The sequence below is a fragment of the Amblyomma mixtum genome, chromosome 1, assembly GCF_055824585.1.
Source record: "Amblyomma mixtum isolate Tamu chromosome 1, ASM5582458v1, whole genome shotgun sequence".
NCBI lineage: Eukaryota > Metazoa > Arthropoda > Arachnida > Ixodida > Ixodidae > Amblyomma > Amblyomma mixtum.
Window position 1 is genome coordinate 257,191,596 of NC_143012.1, and position 21,356 is coordinate 257,212,951.

Sequence of the window (21,356 nt, forward strand, 5' to 3'; positions counted from 1 at the left end):
CTTGTATTAAGTTGGATCACCATGGTGCTCCAGTACTGCACATTGCCAAGAGTTGTTAGTGCTGCAGTGCCCACATGGGACCACCTTGATTTATATGTACATTCCTCCACTTGCCACTCATTTCAAGCCAATATCCCCAGCATTTCGCAGACTCCACTAATAGCCACAGCAAGTAAAGCTAAAGCTCTTCGGTCTCTTGACACATGGGAGGACATGGCTAACAGCACCATGGTGCAAAGTGTGCACTGTCATACTTGCTGGTTTTATGGTTTTAATAACTGTCCTTTGCGTTCCGTTTCGGTTTGTGCTGTGTTTCGGCCAGTTTGTACTAAGTCATTGCCACTCTGCTACTACACACTACACCACTGTGCTGCTATTTAGAAAACTAACACAAAGAATAAATGGCCTTTTGTTGGGGCGAACAGCTGGCTAGACTTCATAAGGCAGTCCTGTCAGCCTGACTTAATGGCCTGCTCGCCTCTCACCCCAGTTCGGTGGTAAAGATGGAGAAAAGTGGCTCCACAGTGCTGCAACTAGGTCAGTTGGTTCATTTCCCTTTGCCTTCTAGCCTGCACCAAGTAATACTGCTGTGCGCACGCAACAATGGAAGCCCACCTTCCTGAACTTCTAGGAGACAATAGGAGGCGACAAGCTGAAGACACTGCACCACAAAGCCATTCTTAACTCTTTGGGAGTCCAAGGGCAAGTCTCACTATGCTGTACAGTAATGCCACTGCTTCAAACAGTACAGTCAGGCAGCTTTCCAGCCGCATTCCACGATGCCCTTGCTATGCTACACTTGGCACTTGGCACTTGACACACACTTTACAGAGGTCAGTAATGAGCTCAACCAACACCCCTGCTTTTGTTAGCACCAACAACTCTCCGGAGAGACATTTCAAACACTTGTCAGTAGCCTACAGGAGATGTCTGCGATTTTCAACTTTGGCGGCCAATCGAAAGTGTGATATGCTATCAGCGTTTGCTAGCAGCTTATTCTTTACGACAAATCTGCGAATGTGTGTTGTGTGAAGACACAAGCCTGACTATGAGTCACTGCGAGCTTAACTGCCTCATTCTTGGTGGACACCTGAACCACAGCATCAGGGAAGGGATGAAGGTGGGAGCAGAAGAGAGAAAGAGATGCCATAGTGGAGGGTTTCCTTTGTGGTTTATACAAGAGTGTCAGGTGGTTTGTAAACAGTGCATCTTCTCGCACTGAATTATGATTGCTGTGCTATTTTTACAGCCCTACAAGCCAGCCCCCTCCCATGCAATTTACAAGGTACTAAATATACTGTCCATTACATCCACAAAAGCTAAGATTGCTTGATTGTTACAAATAACTAAGACACCATGGTCCAGGCCATGGTCACTTAAACCTAAAAAGAGCACGATACACGGACAATATTCAAAACAATGCAGATACCTCATCATCAACACTAAAATTTGTTGTAAAAAGGAATAAAACTTACCAGCAGATAAAGGTCAAGTAGACTCATAAAACTGGCTTGAGCCATGCTATGGGAGTTTATAGCTCTTCTGATCATTGCATCAGTTGATATAGGGCAAAAGTTCACCAGAGGCAAAAAATAAATCGTGTTTTGCACCGTGGGTGTTATTTATGAGATCCAGCTGACCTGTGGCATACAAATGGATGTGCACGAAAGCACCACATTTTGCTCATGAACTACACAGGTACACTTTTGCCTGCGCACTGAAGCGCTTGTGGGTGTGAGCCCCCATTTGCTGCAATTTATGGCAGGAGCCCTGAGAACTAATGCACGTGAGCTTGGGAAGACTTCCACACCAAAAAGGAGGTAATGCCTGCGTCAATGACACATCTGTCACACCTCTACAGCAAAGAAGCAAACCTTGTTAGAGCAGCATTTGCTCTGGCTGTCCATATAATGCAATAGCATTAAAGGTCCCATTTACAAGAAAAGTCTGCAACCGTACGTGTCACGGAAAAGCAGGTTGTCACCCGCCCACCAGGTTGTGGGCAATTTGTCCACCATGGAAGGTGGAAATGAAGTTAGTTCAAATAAATTCAATGCAACTGCCACCTGCCCATGCACGGCACAGTGCATTGGCTCATTGGTAAAGAGACAGACAGCCTCCCGAAGAACTATCTCTGCAAAAATGAGCCTTACGGGAGCTCAGGAAGAGCCCCCTGGGCCTCGCAAGCCCCACCTGCCGGGGCAGCGTTGCATCACTTAACCGCTGCATCAGTGCATCAGTATTGGTATGAGGACTCAACATATGAAAGGGAAGGGATACTTGCATATGAGGTGGCTCTAATGCTACCGCATTGCACTCTCAGGGTAGGGTAAGGGTCGTCCAATTTTTTACTTGCTGGCTTGGCCGCAAAATAGACAGTCGAAAGTTTCTGCACACTCCTCCCCAGAGGCCCTGTTAGAAGACTCACATGCAGGAGCAGCACGCCAGAGACAAAGCTGAGTCCCTGGCAGTAGCCCACTTGTGGGTCGAGCAGCGAGTAGGCCTTGAGGAGGTTGTACAGTGAGAGCTGGCCGGCCCCGAGGCTATCACGGTAGAATGGGTGGCTGGGGAATGTTCTCCCTGGGTACACAGCAAACGATGCGATTAGCTCCAAAATCTTCCAAGTATTGTTCATCCCCTACCCCTGATCATGCTTTGCAGCCTGTTCTGTACAACAGTGAACAGGCAAGAGCGCTTGCATGGGTTGTGCGGCACAGATGACAAACCACTGTACTCTGCAAGCCCATTCTTTGCAGTACGGCCAACTGTTTCAACCAGTGTCGCCACTTCCTGGCAAATGTAATTTGCAACCACATGACCAATTTTCTTGGTTCCGGTGGCAATCACCAATTTGGCTCGCTGATTTTGCTCTTCTGAAGACAGGGTTGCAGATGACAGTGGTTTTCCCATTCTTAAACTTACAACCCAGACTAGTGCTCATGCCAAATGTTTTGATGCACTGCACAGACAGCAAAATGTGATCTTCACAAGCAACGTGAGCACAAGTATACATGCAGTAAAGGACACAGAACCTCCTCAACACGCAGCAACTTCACAGCCACAAAAACACAGCAAGAGCAGCTCACATGTACTGCAGTGGGGGGCATCCTATCTGTGTCATGCATTTCTTCGGGTAAAAAAAAAAAATAGGAAACAATGCAACGGCTGACTACAAAACCTCTCCTTGATCCACTCTGCTATCATATGCAAGGTTTGTTTCTGTGTGCACCACCCACATCTTTTATGACGACAGAAAAAGAAAGCAGTACTGGGGCCCATTCACATTCTTCACCAGGGCCTTCCAGCCGGTCATCAACTATGTCATGACACAGCATGATGATATGTTGCATGGTGCTGCACGATGAGGATAAGTTGAAGTGGGCAACCACCTTCCAGTTGCGCATTCCTCCATTCTCGCTACACCCTCCTATTTCCACAACGATCACTCTCCGGGTGGTTCATACGGCAGCCATTCTCCAGTTGTGTATTCCCCACTGTCCCGCATATCCTCCCCTTTCTCTGTGGTTATCACCCTCCGGTTATGCCGACTACTGCTACTACTAGGCTCAACTCAGAGGACAGACCTTTAACAGCCGTCACTGTAAAAAGTATGCGTTGAAAAGCGGCCCTCCCTTTGCATCGCTGAGTTGAACTGCAGATTTCATGTTACTCTAGAAGAAAGTGCACAGCGTTCTGCATTTATCAGATCAGCAGCAACCAGCTTCACAGAAACTGTCAGCAAACCATACATTTGTATGCCATATGGATAAGCATGAGCAAAAATGCAAACGCATGATGTGCTGTGCTAAAAATAACAGAGTCCATTTTCTTCCCTCCTTCCAGTGTGCAAATGCTACTGCACTCACTTATCGTGGTTTCGAGCATTGGGATCCACGATCCCACTGACTGATAAAATTATTCTCTGTGAAAACTCTATACGCTTATAACGAACCATTATAAAATCGGGTACCTTGGACACTAATATTTACCATACTGAAGTCCACTAGAAAAAAAAAAAGAAATTTGGGTCCTTTAAATTAAATTGTTTGTCCCTTAACTGCTCTGATCTGTGAGTGCAGAGCTATGATGGCTTTCAATGATCGTTGACACATTTGCTTTATGCAAGAAATAGCAGTACTGCACATATTTTTTCCATGTGCTATCAATAGAGTGTACGAAGAAAGAGGAAGTTCATTCAGATGAAAAGCACGAGATCGAACATAACAAACTAGTCAACGTAACTCAGCAATGTGCAAGACAGAGAGAGAAAAAGTTGAATGCATAACTTAATCTAGGTCATCAAGAATGTCACAACTTTACCGAGAGTTCAACATTGCAGGAAAATAAGCAATTTTCAGAAACACAAATATTCAGAAAACCATGATTTTTAAGTTTAGTTCAAGTATTTCAGATAGCAAAATCACAGTAATTTTAACTGAATATGAAATACTATTTGCAAACTACTAGAAATTTTGAATACTCACACACCTCCAGCAGCATCCCTTGAGCTATTGTGATGACATCATACAGCGACAAAGTAAACAGAACAAACACAGTGCTAAAACTGTTTGAATCATGCTTGAAACTGTGGTTCTTTAAAAGGAATGAAGAACAGCTGTACTGTGACTCTGCCTTGAGGACTGCTACTTTCTGCTAGAGTTAAACCTCAATCTAACGAAACTCAATTTTGCAAAGTTCTCGATACAACGAACAAATTTTGATTCCCTGGCAAGTATCCATAAGGTTCAATGTTCTCAATAAAATGAAACAAACGACCACAAAACCTGAATTAACGAAGTTTTTCCAGGAATAAATAAGTATAAAAGAGGTGACAACTCACTTATTTTGCCCGCGATGTCTAGCAGCTTGTTGGCACCATGCCAGCAGTGCATCTAGGTGTCCAAGTTATGGCCCTAGTTTTGTTGTACAAGCAATTCAGGCCACCTTTGTGGCCTCTTCACACATGCAGGTAGAGGTTATAGGCAAATACGATGCTGTGGTAGCTTTTGGGTGCCGCTACCTTATGATTTTAGATTTTCAAGGGCCTCAATTTTGCCTGTTTTCCTCAATTTTACAAATTTCCCGATTTAACGAAATAATTTATGGCCGCTCTTCACTTCATTAAATCGAGTTTTAACTGTACTTCCAGCTGATTATCCCACTTGTACAATGTAAATAGATCCTGTGGAATACCTACAGCCGTGTCGTAATCTCTGCTAGTTCCTTAAACAAACTACCAGAAACGAAAGTCCACACAAATAAATTATCCCTTCTGTGAACACCAGCTGTCTTGCCCAGCAGAGCTCTTGTCCTAATGCGTTCCTCTGAAGGCTGTGTGTGTACAGTCTTTGTAAAAAATATACAGCCCAAGGGGCTTGCTTCTTAAGCACATTCTTAAGCACAAGGGACTCTTAAGCACATTCAACAGTCTCAAGCTTGGAAAAGTTGAGGACTTCAGTTTTTCATGCCTTCATGAGATTAGGTTCCCTGAGTATGCAAGCGGAGCCGCGCTGCAGGGCTGAGAAGCAGACCCACTGGGCTGTATACTTTTGACCAAGACTGTACCAGCAGCAGTGTACCTGCAGCAAATGTACATGTAAATGTACAGCAAATGTACATGTCCAATGTGCCTCGCAAGGCACATTGGAAAGACCACATGTTCAGTGTCTGCTTAACTTTTGTAACGAAGGTACCACAGAACTCAAATGCACAGTACGTCGAGTTACGCCAGCGGCCAAATCCCAACGCCACAGAGTAGTAGAGCACATGGACTCATCAGCTGGGCCAAAATGCATCAACTCGGGGAATTACCAAGGTCAATGAGGATGGCATGCTGGTGAGTTGTCAGCTGGTTCAGAAGCTGCTCGTATGTCAATGAGGAATCCAGATCCGTGTTGGGTGTCGACCGTAGCTGGTACTGCTCAGCCAGGAGGAGCCAGATCTCGCCACGCCTATGCCGTGGGACGCCTGAAAAAGTAGACAGTGCCTCTCGCTGTTCACCAACCTAAAACTGGGAGCCGCTTTGACCAGAAAGTAGACCACTGCAACCAACTGCAGTGTCGCCTGCATGAGCTGCGCACACACTTCAACACAGGGCTGCACACCTCTCAGGCAATGCATGGTACTTGCTGAAGGCAAGGGCAATGCAGTGAGGTGAAATCAAAAGCGGCCAGGCCTACCAGACTTGCTGGAACCTTTTTTAGTGTGAAAGCACTATCAGCCTCCCACCACACAAAATCCACATGTGGACGTGAAGCCTCTGAGATAGCCACGAAAGGAAAGAAAAGGCACATAACTGGCTCCCTGGGTCAGGGGACACCTCTATAGCTATGTGGTGGTAGCGACAGAGAGATGTGCACTGCATGCATTGGCATTGACAACATTGCAGACTTCTGCCGATTTTGAGGAAAGGAAAGGCACATAAATGCCTCCCTCCAAGAACACCTCAACTGCAATTTGCACTTTGACCTACATGGTGGTGGTGTTCACTTGTAAAAAACCGTGCTCTCACACAATATTTCGAGCTTAGCAAAGGTTGCAAAGTGTCAACCTTTCACTTTTTCCAAACGAAACACCACTTTTCTCATCAGCGTAATGCATTTATACTAACAAGTGAAACTTGCGACATGTAATGATTCAACTAATTTCTTCTTTTTTCTGGCACCGCAGGCACGAAAAACAGACAGGAAGTGAGAATGCCAAGTTGCATTTACGACTCCACCCTGAATTTACTACCCACCACGGAGACTGCGGCTTGATTATAGAGCCGTCTCAGTGGACAAAGACAGCATACCTTACCTGATATATATATATATATATACAGTCGAACCCGGATATATCGAATTCGAAGGGGATCAGAAAATAGTTCGATATAGCGAAAATTCGATACACAGATATAGGCTAAAACTGCACTCCCGATCATAACAAATTGTGGCTTACCGTTTGGAACAGCCGCAAATCACATAGTATGGGCACGCAATGTGAAAGCGCTTTATTTCGCGGAAAAAAAAATCACTAATATTGGGCTGCTTTTTCCTCTGGGAAACGAAGTTCAAAACACTGGCCTCGATCTTCTCGAGACTTTCCAGGTGCGAGAGCACAGTGCCTTCCATTTCGCCGCAACAGCGCCGAATCAGGCTAACGCTGACGCCAGTTCAGTGGCTGCGCACGAACGCGTTTCTTCGACAACACAGTTGCCCTCGTCGTCGCTGGAGTCGGCGTCTTGAACGCCAGCTACCCCTTGAACTTCGCTGTCAGCGTTAAAGTCCTCAACAGTCACTTCGGACGGAACAGCGCCGAGAAAATTGGACAAGTCGCGAAAAGCGTCGTCCAAGCACTCATCGTCATCTAAATCTTCCGGACATTCATCTCCGGCCACTTCAAGGCCTGCCTTGCCAAAACAGTTGGCTACTGGGGCCTGCTTCACGTCGCGCGTTGAAACACAGGCACACACAAAAAAAAAAACACGCGAGGCGCAGATGGAGCGATAAGAGCGAAGCCTATGCGAGCAGCAGTCAACGTGGCTGCGAAGGAACGACAGAGGGAAAAGAAAGAGCAGGGAGAAAGATCGACGCTCTGGGCTTCATTTTTTTTTTTTCTGAGCTCTCTCTTTTCCCCAGACCCATGATGTGCCCACGAGCGACCGTTTTCTCTCTCTCTCTTTCCCCAAGAAGCGTGGCTTAGAACCGTCGCCGCGCGTCTCCATGCCACGCTCTCTCTTCGTTGAGCTCCAATGACCTTGACGGAGCACACGCCGGCGGTACTAGAGCACTGCACGGGCCTCAATCTGAGGCCCGAGCCCGGCCCGGGCCCGCTAAATTGTCGTTCTAGCGAGCCCGGCCCGGCCCGTGAATCCCGGAGTGAAGCCCAGCCCGGGCCCGGCCCGTCCCGTTTCACAGTAACGCTTGAGGTATACTGCTCACTCTGTGCTACTACACCGATAAGGAACTGGCCGACAAAGGTTCTGAAACCGCAGTTTGGCTTCCAGAAAGTTGGTTCCTTTTCACCCAGAAGCAAGTGATTAAGAGTAGTGCTCACTAGGCCCGTCTTTTGGAGAGTGATCTCGTGTAGGTGGGCAACGATAAACTCGGAAGTTCCAAGTGCTAAATAAAAAGGGCCGCATAGACGCGTAGTAGTCCACTTTGCGTTCCCCCACGATTTTAATCAGTTATATTCTGCCGCCCGCGAAGTATAAATATTGAAGCTGCCTGGCAAGCAGTAGGATGATCTTTTAATAGTGAGCGCGATCTCACAGGTTGAGCTCATAGCCGAACTGGTCGCCGTTCAGCAGAAACGACAAGCCAAAAGCCTTGAGTATTTCACGGTATGTATTTGAAGACTATAAGCGTCTTAAAGTAATATGTTCTTCCCGAATGCATTTCTAATAGTGTATAGGTATGTTTTGGGATGACGAACGATCAATGGTCAATTAAGGCTGGTTGAATTTTACTCCTACTGCAACGCGGTGTGGAAATAAGAAAAATAAGTCAATGAATAAAGCTTAGTTTTTTTCTGAGCGCGTACTGTAACTCATAGTTCATCCGTGTTGCTGCTTCAATACCGCATTTGTGTACTTCACTCTGCAATAGTGAATGAAAAGTCGGACACCAGCCGTTTCTGTACGGACCCAAGCCCGGCTCGGGCCCGCCGCTTTAAGCCCGAGCCCGGCCCGGGCCCGCAACTTCTGTCCCGGGCCCGGCAAAACAAATCATGTCCTGGCCCGACCCGGCCCGCGGGCCGGGCCGGGCCCGGGCTTTCGGGCTGGCCCGAGTCCGTGCAGTGCACTAGGCGGTACAGGAGGAGCGGGAAAGCTCGCGCCGGTGGGGCGCAAAAACGGGGAACAAAAAAAAAAAAGGGGGGGCCCTGCACCTGCTGACTGACTGCGGAAATGTTCTCCGCTGAGGCGGCTGAGGACCGGACAGGAATGTCTTTGGGGAAAGCGCACCTTCCAGGGGCGCGGCACGGCGTTTGATATATCCAATATCCAATGTCAGGCGAAAATGGAATTCGATATACAACACAACTGTCCTATACTTTTACATAGTATTTTCAAGGGGGTAATCTGTGTGTTCGATATAGCCAATAATTCGAAATATGCGGGTTCGATATATCTGGGTTTGACTGTATATGCATTAGAATAGGAGTAAGAGCCATTTTTCAGGACCATGCTTTTCTAGAGAGGCCCATGCATTGCAAATCAAAACTTTCTGCTATATTAAAAAAAAACATTAAATAATTAGTGACTAGGTACCGGCTCTGTGAAGGTTCACTCACGAAATCAGCTTCAAGAGAACTAAAGATGGTTCTTTGCATTAAAGGGCACTTCATGCTTGGTACCTTTGGAGAGCATGGTGCATGAAAAATCCTGGATGTGCACATATGGAGCCAGGCAAGACCACCCACCTGATCGAACCAGGTCGTGCAGGGTGTCTGGGTTGATGCGGCCCCCCGGGGGCCGTGCCAGGAGCTCGTCCCAGCGCTCGGCCGACCCAGCATCGCAGGGGCCAGCCTCGTCATAGTCGAGCCGCAGGCGTTTGCTGCTCGCCTCATCCTGGCTGGCTGCAGGGCAAAAGTCAGTACACGAGAGAAGGCAGAAGTTCGCTCCGAGAGCAACTCAAAGCAGCATCACTGGCCCTGAGTCAGCAGCCATCCGTGATAAACCAACACCACAGCGCACTGTCATCCGCTACGGAGCACTCTGACAAGCCTTCCCAAAAGTTTCGTTTCAGCCAATCTTACTGCAAAAAAACTGCTGGTCAAATGTTTTAGGGGAAACCCCCAAGGTGGAGTAGATTTGTAATAAGGGAGTAATTACTCATTGACGTCCACCCGAGCGCAGCCATACGGCTACAAAGGAAAGCTATAGAGCTGTATAGCTGTATAGCTTTAGTGCAGCCATACGGCTACAAAGGAAAGCTATACAGTTGTATAGCTGTATAGCTTTCCTGCACTCGGGTGGATGTCAATGAGTAATTGCTCCCTTATTAAAAATAGCTGCTGCCCTAAGCTATGCTCCAGAAACCACTAGCAGTAATTCAGTGCCTGCTTTTAAAATGCAGGTATGAAACAACACTGATGCACAGGTCATTTTATTTTTTAGCTTTTTTTTTTAAATGGAAACTTTATTACGAGAACAGGTGATATGCACAAACACTGTTTGGACCGATAGCTACAAAAGCTAGTGGCCGGTCCAATACAAAAATTACTTGCAGTTCAGCCGCAGAGCGCGGAAGACTAAAGAGTTAATCATGATATACACAATAGTGCAGGTTATAAAAACACGCAGCAAAAAACCAAGAATAAGATAGGAGACTGCAAGAACAATACAAAGAATGCAAAATACAAAAAACACAAATGTAAGATTTGAATACACATGAATACATGTACATGTGAGAATACATGTGAGAATAAGCTTTGAAGAGAGTGATATTCTAAATTGATTTATTAGGCTTTTGTTTGGCACCTTAACCATTCAGACAGACATCCATCAAGCTGCACAGAAATGCACCCTTAATTAAAGAGGCAGAGATAAGGAATTTTTCGCAGTGTGGTTTTTCTTATTTTGAATGATGAGCAAGACATTTGCAAATATAGATGGTCATGTGAAATTTGCATTTGGTAACTGAATAATTTAGAATTGAATTTCTTTTCCTCTGCAGTTTTGGTTCCGGTTTCACAGTCGAACGGCTGTTGTGATGTCACATATAAATATGAGATCGTGTGAGGTATACAAAAAATGCAATAAAACAACCGTTTGGTCAATCGCTGTTGTTCCGACTTCTTGAGCAATCTACTGTAAGAGCTGGAGTGAATTGAAAAAATAATGCAGCTATTATATTGCATTTTTATATACCTCAGAAGATAATGTACCTATCTGTGATGCTGCAACCAGCATTCGGCTACTGTAACCACAGCTGAAACTAGTTGAGAGAAGAAATTAAGTAATAAATTACTAAGCATAGACAAACTTAACATGGTGATCCATGTTAACCAATGCCTTATGCAACTTATCAATCCTAACTCGCCACAAAAAGTTAGGTGCCTGCACTCCTTTAACTGGCATTTTCCTTTCGAGACTCAAGAAGCGTGAAAGATTTAATGTGCTGGATGGCAATGCCATCCCGTTCGTTAATCTTCCAAGCATTCAAGTTCTGGTGCACAAAGTTGTTTTTGGTGATTATACAATGAACGTTTTTCCTAGACTTGCACAGCACACATAAAGAAAGCGGTGTTGTCACATGATGAAACATCTGAAGTTTCAGAGGTCGTCGCCAACCACTTTTATTACTGTTCAACAGGGGCCAATGACACCTGTCCAGAATTTTTCCACTAGAGAGTAAATCCTTGCTGGCTAATGTGAAACTTTGCTTTGCGTGGCACGACAGTCCGAAAAAAAGTGCTCTCAGTTAGATGAACACATCAAATGGGAGCATGACGCAGAGGGATTTGTGTAATGGTGTAATTTGTGTAATGGTGTAATGGATTTGTGTAACCAGCAGAACTGAACCCCCTGTGCCACATCCACATGGGCTGCAGAAGGGATAGTTACCATGCTAACAACTGACTAAAATAGGGGAATGCCACTGTGGGCGCCATCTTGCAGAGCATATAATGCACACTTGCCAGACATGAAGAGAACACCACTAACCCTTTGCCAAGGAGAGAATCATTTGTCTGGCCAAACACTTTTCTCTTTGCCAAAGCAGGCTGTATCAACGCGCTGCATCATGAAAGTGCGATGCTTCCGCCAGATGATGTGCGATTTCCCTCACCCATGGTGGGATCCAATGCCCTTGTGAATACCCCTTTAAGAGGGGTGACCAAGAAAAAGGGAAGAGAAGAAGGCTACCCATCATTTATCACCATTAATTGGCAGCATATGGCAGTCCACCCGTTGAGAGGACCACAGTCCCACTGGACCTCACCTTGCAGCTGCCTGTTCTGCTTCTCCATGCGAATGAGCAGCACCTGCTCCTGGATGGCCTTGCGCCACAGGCCCCGCAGCTCCTCCCGCGTGCGGCGAGCAGGTGTCGGTTCTCCCTCCTCTGCAAGCCAATAAATTGCCCCCACTGACGAGAAGCCGGCATTTCACCAACAACAAAACCCACACAGCAAGAGTACGCAAACAACACAAGGGCCAGCACCCTGGGCTGCATCTGCCACATAACCAGCACCAAAGCTAGTTATGAATGATGCCACCCCTCAAAGGTTGCCATACTCTAGTGAGAATGAGAAGCTGGCCACTGCCACCACCCACCAGCTTGGCCAGGTGTGTGCACCCGTTGGAAGATGGCCTGCCTGCAGGAGGTCTCCTCGGTGGCTGCCTCGCTTGGCTCCTCATCACTCGACGAGTGGCGCCGCGTGGCGCCCACCTTCATGAATCTGCATGCAGGGGATCAGGCTGCAATACTGCCATTCAGTAAAACAACTGCACTCCTCGCACTTATATGCAACAGTGTGTACGCTCTCTATTGAAGCAAAAGGATCCCCTCAGTGGAACAGTGCTGCTAGCTGGTGCATTCTTCGAGACAGGGAAAGGTTGTACGATTGACCAACACCTCCCACGTCCTGCCTTGCGTTCATGTTATTCATACAGCCTTTCCGCACCTCAAACAAAGAAATCCCTGTCTTCCTCTCTGATGAACAACTTCTACCGACCACATTCTCAAATGACAAAATTCTCGTGGGTTGGCACCAACTACCAAGGGGCTGATCCAGTCAAATCGCAAGCAAAATTCATTTTAGTGCCTTCAAACATGACTGCATCCCGACTTATGGAACAAAGCACACAACAGCAGGCACTGAGCAACCATTCCTGAGCTGCTGTGATGAACATCTGTGAAGAAAAAAAAAGCAGCTGATGTGGAGGCTAGTAAATACCTACAAGAGTGCAACAGTCAAAGCAGCATGTTGCAGGTGCAATAGTGAAACAAGCGGCACTGCTTGCTGGCACTCAGAAATCAGCACCTGTTCCTCTTCCCAGTGTTCTGACCGGGAGTGCAGCACCGGCTATTTCGCGCCACAGCCACACATGTCCAGCAGGGCCAGTGGTATTCCACCCTCACCATTTGGTCAGAATAAGGTCATGACGGCTGGCTTTGCAAGGCCTTCTTATTAGGGGTGTGCGAATATCAAATTTTTCGAATACGAATCGAATACGAATACTTCGTTCCGAATATCGAATCGAATATCGAATAATCAAGGACTGACGCATTTTACCACTGCAAAACATTTATTTGAGCACCCAAGAACATCACAGTTCAACTATCAGTGATAAAATGAGCACAAAAGGTGTGTGTGGCTGCACAAAAAGTATCAAAGTCTCGAACATTGTTCTTAGAAGAGTGGAATTATCAGAGAAGATGGCTAGTACACAGCATTTATCAAGGATAGCTTGCCATAAGCACAAAAGCACATTGCTGGGATGAACATAAAAGGTTGTTGTGAAGGAAAACCGGCTGCTCCACATGGTCAGGAAGAAGTAGTTCCCTTCTAGCTGAAACGACTTCTCCAGCCACAGAAAATGTTCTCTCAATTGGCACTGAACTGGCACTTATTGCGAGGTATTTCGTGCACAGCTCTGACTATACCAGCTTCGCAGCTATAGCCACAAAGAAGCTCATCAGCGCAGTCAGCTACTGCATGGCCCAACGTTACGCATTGCTCTGGGCGCCCCCATGTTGTTATGTCTCTGTCGATAGGACTTGCGGACCGAAATGAACGCCGGTGCTCGCAATAGAATATTCGGCTAGATACGAATATTCGCGTCGTGTTGAATATTCGAGACAACACGAATACTTGGATTTCGAATCGAATACGAATACTAAAAATATAATATTCGAGTTATATTCGAAAATTTCGAATATTCGCACACCCCTACTTCTTATGCTAACCAAAACCAGAGGCCGCTGAAATGGGCGAGAAGGGCAGCAGTGGTGCTAGAAAGAAGCAAGGCGTGTGACTCACATGTTCACCAGTGGACTGCGCTTGGGTGTCTCCGGGGTACCCACGGTGCTGCTACGCGGCCGCTGTGGAGACGAACTCCTCAACGGGGTGATCGAGTCACAGCTGCCTTCCCGGGAGCCCGTGGGTGATGCGTCGCTCAGGGTCAGCTGCACGCACCACCACCATCACAGCCCCCTCTTTAGTGGGTACCCCAGCGGTCTTTTTTCTCGCACATGTCATCATTTCAGAACATTAACTGTGTCACAGAAAGAAAAATGCAGCAGCCAGAGCTGTGCCTTCATTACCACACGTCAACTACGTACTTGTACACATGCCACAAAAAGGAATGGGCAGACATCCACACATGAGGCAGCAATGACTGAAGGCTGAAAGTGCATAGCAGTAGCTGAAGGGAGCAGCTGCGTCAAAGCGTCTCTTTTCAATCAATCAGCCCTCGCTTCAAAGGAACACTGAGGACAAATTGGAAGTGAGCCTATGCTCGTTAATTACTGCATTCTAATGAGGATACTTTCAATGAAAAGGAGGTTTTATAGGCTAGAAAAAAAAATTAAATGTAGGTACTGCCATCACCAGCCGTTATCTCAAGCAAGCTGTAGTGCATGGACTTTTGTTTGAAGATCCATGGGGCTAACCCACAGCACAATTCACTTTCATACAGTGATCAAGGAGTCCTTTTTGGTCTCTGCATCTTGAGTTCCATGAATGGCAAGGAAAAAAAATGTTGTTTTTTTAAGATCAAATTTTCTTAGCAAAAAATGAACGTTTTTGTTACCAAACAAACACCAACACAGCCAGAAAGGGCTACACAAACTAAGTACAAAAATTGCATGGTGTTATCCACAGTGTCCTTTGAAGGCTGTCATTCTTTTAAACTGCCTCACTGTCCCTTTAGCACAAGGAGCATGGGTTGACACCAACTTAAGACGCAAAATGCTCGTGCAAACACAGCAGAGAATCTCCAAACTTAAGACAAAACAAATCACTGGTGCAATAAGCGAGCTCTGCCACACGGCCAGCATGCTGCAACACAGAGGGGCTTTAACACCGGGCAAAATAAGCAGTGGCGAGAGAGACAGATCTTGTGCTGCTGCTTGGCCTGCACTGCACACGGACTGGACAGGTGCACAAGCAAGGTAGCTCACATGACCTGCACGCACACACGCACACTCACGATCTCACACCTGCCAACTGCCCCGAGTAAGCTGCGCCCCAATCCCATCAGTCACATGCATGTCTGCTTACTTCGAGACCCCTGCTGGTTTTATCCTGCAGGAGGAAAGGAAAATGTAGGCTTCACTGGCAACAAACAATCCCTGGCCAATCGCGTGGCTCACTGCCCAGCGCACAATACCTAGGCAACGCTGAAAGGTGGGCTGGCGAACGTGCCACACCTAGAGGCTGCCCGTTCTCCAATCCTGACCCTCTCCCTTAAAAGCACCAGGAGAGAAGCCTTGTTTCCCTTACTTTAAATGCTTCTTCAGATGGAAGCGTGGCCGATCTTCCACGCCCCTCTTTGCCTTTTCTCTGAAAGCATGTGGGTGAAACAATGCCATCATAAGAGAGCTACCCTCCTTCCGCAGAAACAGCCACCCTGCACAGAGAGAGAGAGAAAAGGACCTTCCCACCATCGACAGTGATCACATGGGTGCACCTGCCAACATGTTTGTGGTGGGGCATCACCAGTTTGGCATTGCCAGAAAGAGAACGAAAAAAAAAAAAAAAAAACGCTGGACTGTATGGGCTATATTAAAACAACAACACAATAAACCTGCGTAAAGGTCCGACGCATTTACTCTGCACCAAGGAGAAAAATTTCCCCAGCCACAGAGACTGCATGACCTCATGATCAGGTCACGCACTGCAGTATGCTTCTGTAGCAGCCAATGCACACAAAAATAAAAATAAAAGCCGTGGTAGGTGGCTTAAAAGATAGACAAAGGCCATCTTAAAACACCATTTCAATTAGAAGTAAAAAGGACAGCTCAACAGAACACCACATGCAAGCTACGCAGATGCATGCTTCCGTATTCAAGATGAGCCAATTGTTTAAAAAAAAAATTGCTGGTGATCAACCAAAGTGTGCTGCAAATGACAGCACCTTAGGGTGCCTTACGACCAGTTATTCGGAAGATGCCAATCTGTTTCATTATACAGGACCAATAATGCTTCATTAGCACCAGTCACAACCTACAAATAGCCTGGTGTTTTTCTGGCACCAAATCTATCAGGGAACCAGCATATCACCTAAATTACTGGAAATAATAATCGTATGCTTGGCCACAATAAAAACACAATTTCTGAGGCACCCACTTCAGCAAAACTCTTTATAACACACTGGTTCACTCATAATTTGAATACACTGCATTGATATAAGACAAACCAAATTGCTCATATCTGTTTTGAATGCTATTCGAAGCCATGCAGCTTATCATATTCTTTACAGCTGCACATCAAGAGTCACAAAATGGAAAACACACTGTCAATAACAAACCTTTCACTTCACAAAAAAAATATTCAGCCTTTCTTGTCCTGAAGGCCCACAACCTAAACGCTGTTTAAAAAAAAACTCACAGTGTATTCCACCCCTCTAAGTTTTATCACGCACTGATCATACATACAGAGTCAGCAAGCAGTCCACTTAGCCATATTGCCACTACCCTCAATTCTCTCATTCCAAATACATCACGAATAATACTTGGCAGCTAGTACTCACCGATTATTTCAAATAGCTTAAGACAAACTAAAGCATCTACTTCCCTCATCCATGACCCGTCCTTCTTTAGCTATTTTTTTAATGCTTTTTGTTTGATTGCTTTTTAAATTTTTAAGTTCACCAAAATGTGCAACTGTTGCACTTAGCCCTCTCTTTCCTTCTGTGAAGGAGGCAAGCCACCTTCCCTGCACAGAAACCTTCCATGCAAAACAATACCAGCACTGCTTTCACACCTGAAACTAGTACTAATCAAACAGCACTGCCAGCACCACTTTCTCTAGCGCAAGGCATATACCACAAGTACTAAAACTTTGCATCTTTTCCTTTACCTTCCACCAATCAAGCCAGGATTATAACATTTTTTGCATACCTGCTTCAGTGTATCTGAGAGCACAACATGGCTGTCTATTCAGGCAGAGCAGTGGGCTGCTTGCTATGGCAAGATGATTCAGAACAGACTGTGTGAACGCGAGTTCGTTCCCAAACTATCCACTGAGGATGACATTAACTTCATTCTTATTTGCAGTTTATGCTACCAAAGATTCAAGAAAGAGGGTCTCATGAATACTGGTCACGCATCCATAATATAAATGTAAATTATGAGGTTACACCCATTCACAGCACAGCCAATAACTTCTAATGTGCCATCATGCGCAGCAGAAGAGTACGAAGTTCAGACATGCTTTCCTTCGTAGTCTGAGCTGTAGCCTGCGTAGAGGTGATATGCAGCTATTCACTAAGCAGTTGCTTTTATCAGTTATTTGCAGCTGACGGCTTTTGGTATGCGAAGTGGGCATGCAATGTAACACCCGATATGACCAGAGCTCTTCACTTTTCGATTTTTTTTTTTTTAGGAATTCAGGAATGGGGAAGGAGGGGGTGAAAATCAGGCGCTATATTTCAAGTTTAAGTTCGGATACAAATCAGGTTATTCAACAAAAAGTTTCATAAGTCTTTTTTTTCTTTCTAAATAAAAAAAAATACACACTTCAAGCTAGCTGCATGTTCATTCAAAATCGAAATCTGTGCAAAAAACACACAAAGTACAAAGGAAGGGAAGACGAGACACTGGCAATGATAATTGACCATTAGTGCTTGTTTTCGCGTGGTACAGGAAATGCTGTTTCTTTCTCATAATTTTCTAGAACTGTATATAGAAATGTCAGACTGCATCAGCCGTTTTTTTTTTCTCAATTATTACACTCATTTTGCAGCACGTATATTACTCAAGTGAGAATCTCCACGTCCGTGCTGGACCAGCCTTCTCTTTATGTACCTTCAGCGTCACATGAAACGCAAACAGGGTAACTGCAACGCGAACACAAAAATTTTGGTCCCTGCAGAATAACTATAGGCAGGGTCCTGACAGTGGTCTTCGTAACATCAGAGTGACAATGCTGTGCTCCAGTATTCTTTCTCTCTCAACTAAAATAGTCGTCTTTTTATGCTCCCATCTCGAGAGTTTTGTTCACATTTCACTTGACGCTGAGAGTACATTGTAAAAGCCCTCATTCTACACCAAAGCTGCCATTTAAAATGCGCAGCAGACTTCGGGAACCTCCGTGCCTTACCTCTTCCTCTCTCTCTCTCTAGCTCTCACAAGCTTGGAGCAGAACATTGTTAGCATGGATAGCGCTCACAAAATGGTGCAGTAAGACACTCGGACAGCACCTTAGTCCTCTGCTCTCGCTTCTAAAACATACCTTTCGAACTCATATTCAGATTAAGCCAAGCCATGAATAAGGAGCGTCACACAAAACTTAAAATAATCAACAGTTAACTCACAACACTGCTCTATAAGTACAGTACCCGACCAATTTTTCGGACTCCAATAATTCGTATTTGCACGATATTGAAGACTTCATTCAGGAACCATCGCGCACATCATAGGAACGCGGACAGCTGGGGGTGCTCGTGGGTTCTTGTGTTCTTCCCGTGTGTTCCCACTGAGTCGTCACGAACGTCAATGCACAGGGAAACTAGTCCTCTTCTTGCTTTGTGCGGCATGTGCAGAGCGGTGCGGAGCATGCACTGCAGTGCATTTGCGGCGGCATGACATAGTGTCGCACAGTCAGGTATCGGCAGCATGATGCGGTGCAGACATGACAAAAGCATGACTCTGGCTTAGTATAATATTTTTTTCTTCCAAATGGAACATGGGAAGCCGGTTTTTTGCAGCAAGGTGATTCTGAACTTTTCAGACTGTTCAGTTATTGGAACCATTTCATGGGTCCTGCCAGGTCCGAAAAATTGGTCAGTGACTGGTATCTGTTAGTTCTTGTGTGGTACATTCAACTTTATGCTCTAGCAAATTAGATTTTCCTGAACATGCATTTTTTGGTAGTAATTGGGTTTACCCCGATTTCTGAGAAGTAAACTCAGGGTGCAAGAATCGGGTGAGACAGGGTTTTACGCGAAAACAAAAGGCCCTGCATATGATCAACAGAAGAAGCCACTGTGGCAATGTGAATTCGTGCTAATTTCATAGTGCATGTAGACAAAGGAACTACACCCGTGCTGAAATTAAAAACTGCACCAATAGCAGAACACTCACTTAGCTACAGGTACTCAGCTTTCGAATCTGCTTCACTGTGGCGGTGTCTCAACACACTCCTGCTTTGGCATAAAGCCCACAAAAGGACACAGCCTGCCAGTGCAAGAGCCAGGCTTGAGAATTTGGAGATGAATTGCTGGGATACACTCCTTCAGACACAACCATTTTTGAGACTGTACACTCAATCTTCCGTCCAATGCATTGACACCAATGCTGCTCCTGTTGGCCTTCCTTGCCAACTCGGAGAATAGCCCCCACAAGGCTGGCATGGGCAGCGGTGAGCAGCCTAAATGTCTGCATGCTGCAATGCCCCCCTGCCAAACGACCCCTCTGATTTGGCACGGCTGCATCCCAAACATTACAACAGCCCAGCTTCTGAAGCCCAGTGCTGTAGAAAAAAAACTCCTCACAAAAACACTCCTCTATTCAAAACCACTTTAGAAAAAGACAGCACTGGTACTAAAAGCTACGCCTGCTGCCTTACTTTTCTCTTCTTTTCCAACAACAAACAAGTAAAGCAGCTACTGTCAGCTACAGCTTCCCACCATCCAGTTTCTCGAGAAAAACACCGCCTTCCAGTTTCTTGAGAATATCAGTTAGAAACATAACACTGACAAGGTCAGCACTCGATGGCAAAATACAGCTAGCAAAGGAGCAAATGGTGTATGTGAGCACTACACCCATTTTACGATCAGCGCAGTTTTCATGTCTGATACTTTAAAAAGGCAGTAAGCCAGACACGAAGACTCTGTATTGTGCATCTCAAATGTAAAAGAGTTCTAGTAGTCGGCAACCTAAAAAAAGTTACAATTGCAAAGCAGAACTGGAGGAAGACCCAGTGAGGGAAAAAAAAAAGAGGGCAAGTGTAGCAAGAGGCGTTCTTGGTTGCTGAAATGAGCCCCAACCACCAGTAATCTCATGCAGTCTAAAGCAGCATTTGACTACATCATCCCTTCCTACAAGCATGTCCCATACTGCAAGGCTGTGCCAACACATCACCAGCAGGCCTCTTGACAGGAACCAAGCCCACTCCAGTGCATGCAGCTTTTTGCACCACAGAATCCCAAGTACCTGCCTACTCTCACTTAAGCAATGATGTGCTCACGAATCACAGCATCATTTTGCACACAACCAACACCAGTGGCACTGTCATTTTGCACCTTCCAGGTCCCAACAAGTTTTCTAGTAGTTTTTGTGAACACAGAGCTGCCTGTAATCTTTCGGGCTGCGTGGATATTCCATAACCCTTTTAAACTTCACCAACTGCAAAAACCACGTTTGAGAGGGCAGCCTCATGTACAGCTGTGCACCAGAGAAGGCATTATCTGAAGGCATTCTCTTCTGGCAAACAAAAACATGGCCAAAAGGCTAGGGTAAAGGTGAGCTTGAGAAATCATCACTAAAGGCTTTTTTAAAAAATAATGGGCGAGACTCAGTGTGCAATGACCGTTACCTCTCAAGTCCATGGCAAACAACAGAATACAATTTACAATACACAATTCAGGAGAAAGATCACACAGAAAGCTGACATGACGAAAGGTGAAACACTGTTCGACAAAGCAAATGGTGGGTAATCTACGCTTGAGTTATAGACCTGTTTCAATACGGCCTCTACCTCGGGTATCATTTCTGTAAAAAAAAAAAAAATTAACTCCTCGGTGCAACCCACTGTCAGAAAAAACCAACAGTGGAGGCGGCTGCCTTGTCTGATGTCCGCTTTCAAAACTTGCGTTTCCTTCGCTGCCCCCAGTGATCAAGCAGCAACAGCAGTTTGTTGCTTGGGGTTCTACAGTGAGTGCGTGAGAGCAAGTTCTTGCTAGCCGGCATAAGAAGAGCAATTCACGCGGTACAGGCTTTGGTTGGTGCTCCGCAACTACCACCTCTCCCCACTCGACAGAAGCGCCAAAAGCAGCACCACAACAGGTGAGGCAGGCCGCTACAGAAAAAAAGGCACACAAGACAGCCGCTGGAAAATATGCAGCACCATGCAGGGCATGCAGGGCAAAGTCAGAAGCTGTTCACTGCAAGCAGTGCACGAAAAGGACAAGTGGAGGCTGTCGCACGAAAAAAGAAGACATCCCTGCTTCCACTGTGCAGTGCTCGCAGTGAACGCACGTGCACCAT

The 21,356-nt window shown here is 45.9% G+C and overlaps 2 protein-coding genes across 4 annotated transcripts in view; one reads left to right on the forward strand and one right to left on the reverse strand.

The window, feature by feature from the left end:
* The window catches only part of LOC149371550 (short-chain dehydrogenase/reductase family 9C member 7-like), a 393,612-nt gene that overhangs the window by 192,674 nt on the left and 179,582 nt on the right, over positions 1-21,356 (forward strand). The window lies entirely within an intron of this gene.
* The window catches only part of LOC149371552 (TBC1 domain family member 1-like), a 56,420-nt gene that overhangs the window by 10,682 nt on the left and 24,382 nt on the right, over positions 1-21,356 (reverse strand). For 2 of the 3 annotated variants that reach the window (XM_089565823.1, XM_089565822.1), the window contains exons 9-15: positions 15,430-15,489; positions 13,966-14,111; positions 12,257-12,381; positions 11,925-12,044; positions 9,403-9,558; positions 5,812-5,967; positions 2,429-2,580 (exon numbers count right to left, since the gene is read on the reverse strand). In XM_089565823.1, the coding sequence (XP_089421949.1) occupies positions 2,429-2,580; positions 5,812-5,967; positions 9,403-9,558; positions 11,925-12,044; positions 12,257-12,381; positions 13,966-14,111; positions 15,430-15,489 (915 nt within the window). The remainder of the gene's footprint in view (positions 1-2,428; positions 2,581-5,811; positions 5,968-9,402; positions 9,559-11,924; positions 12,045-12,256; positions 12,382-13,965; positions 14,112-15,429; positions 15,490-21,356) is intronic. The other variant, XM_089565824.1, reaches the window with a different exon arrangement.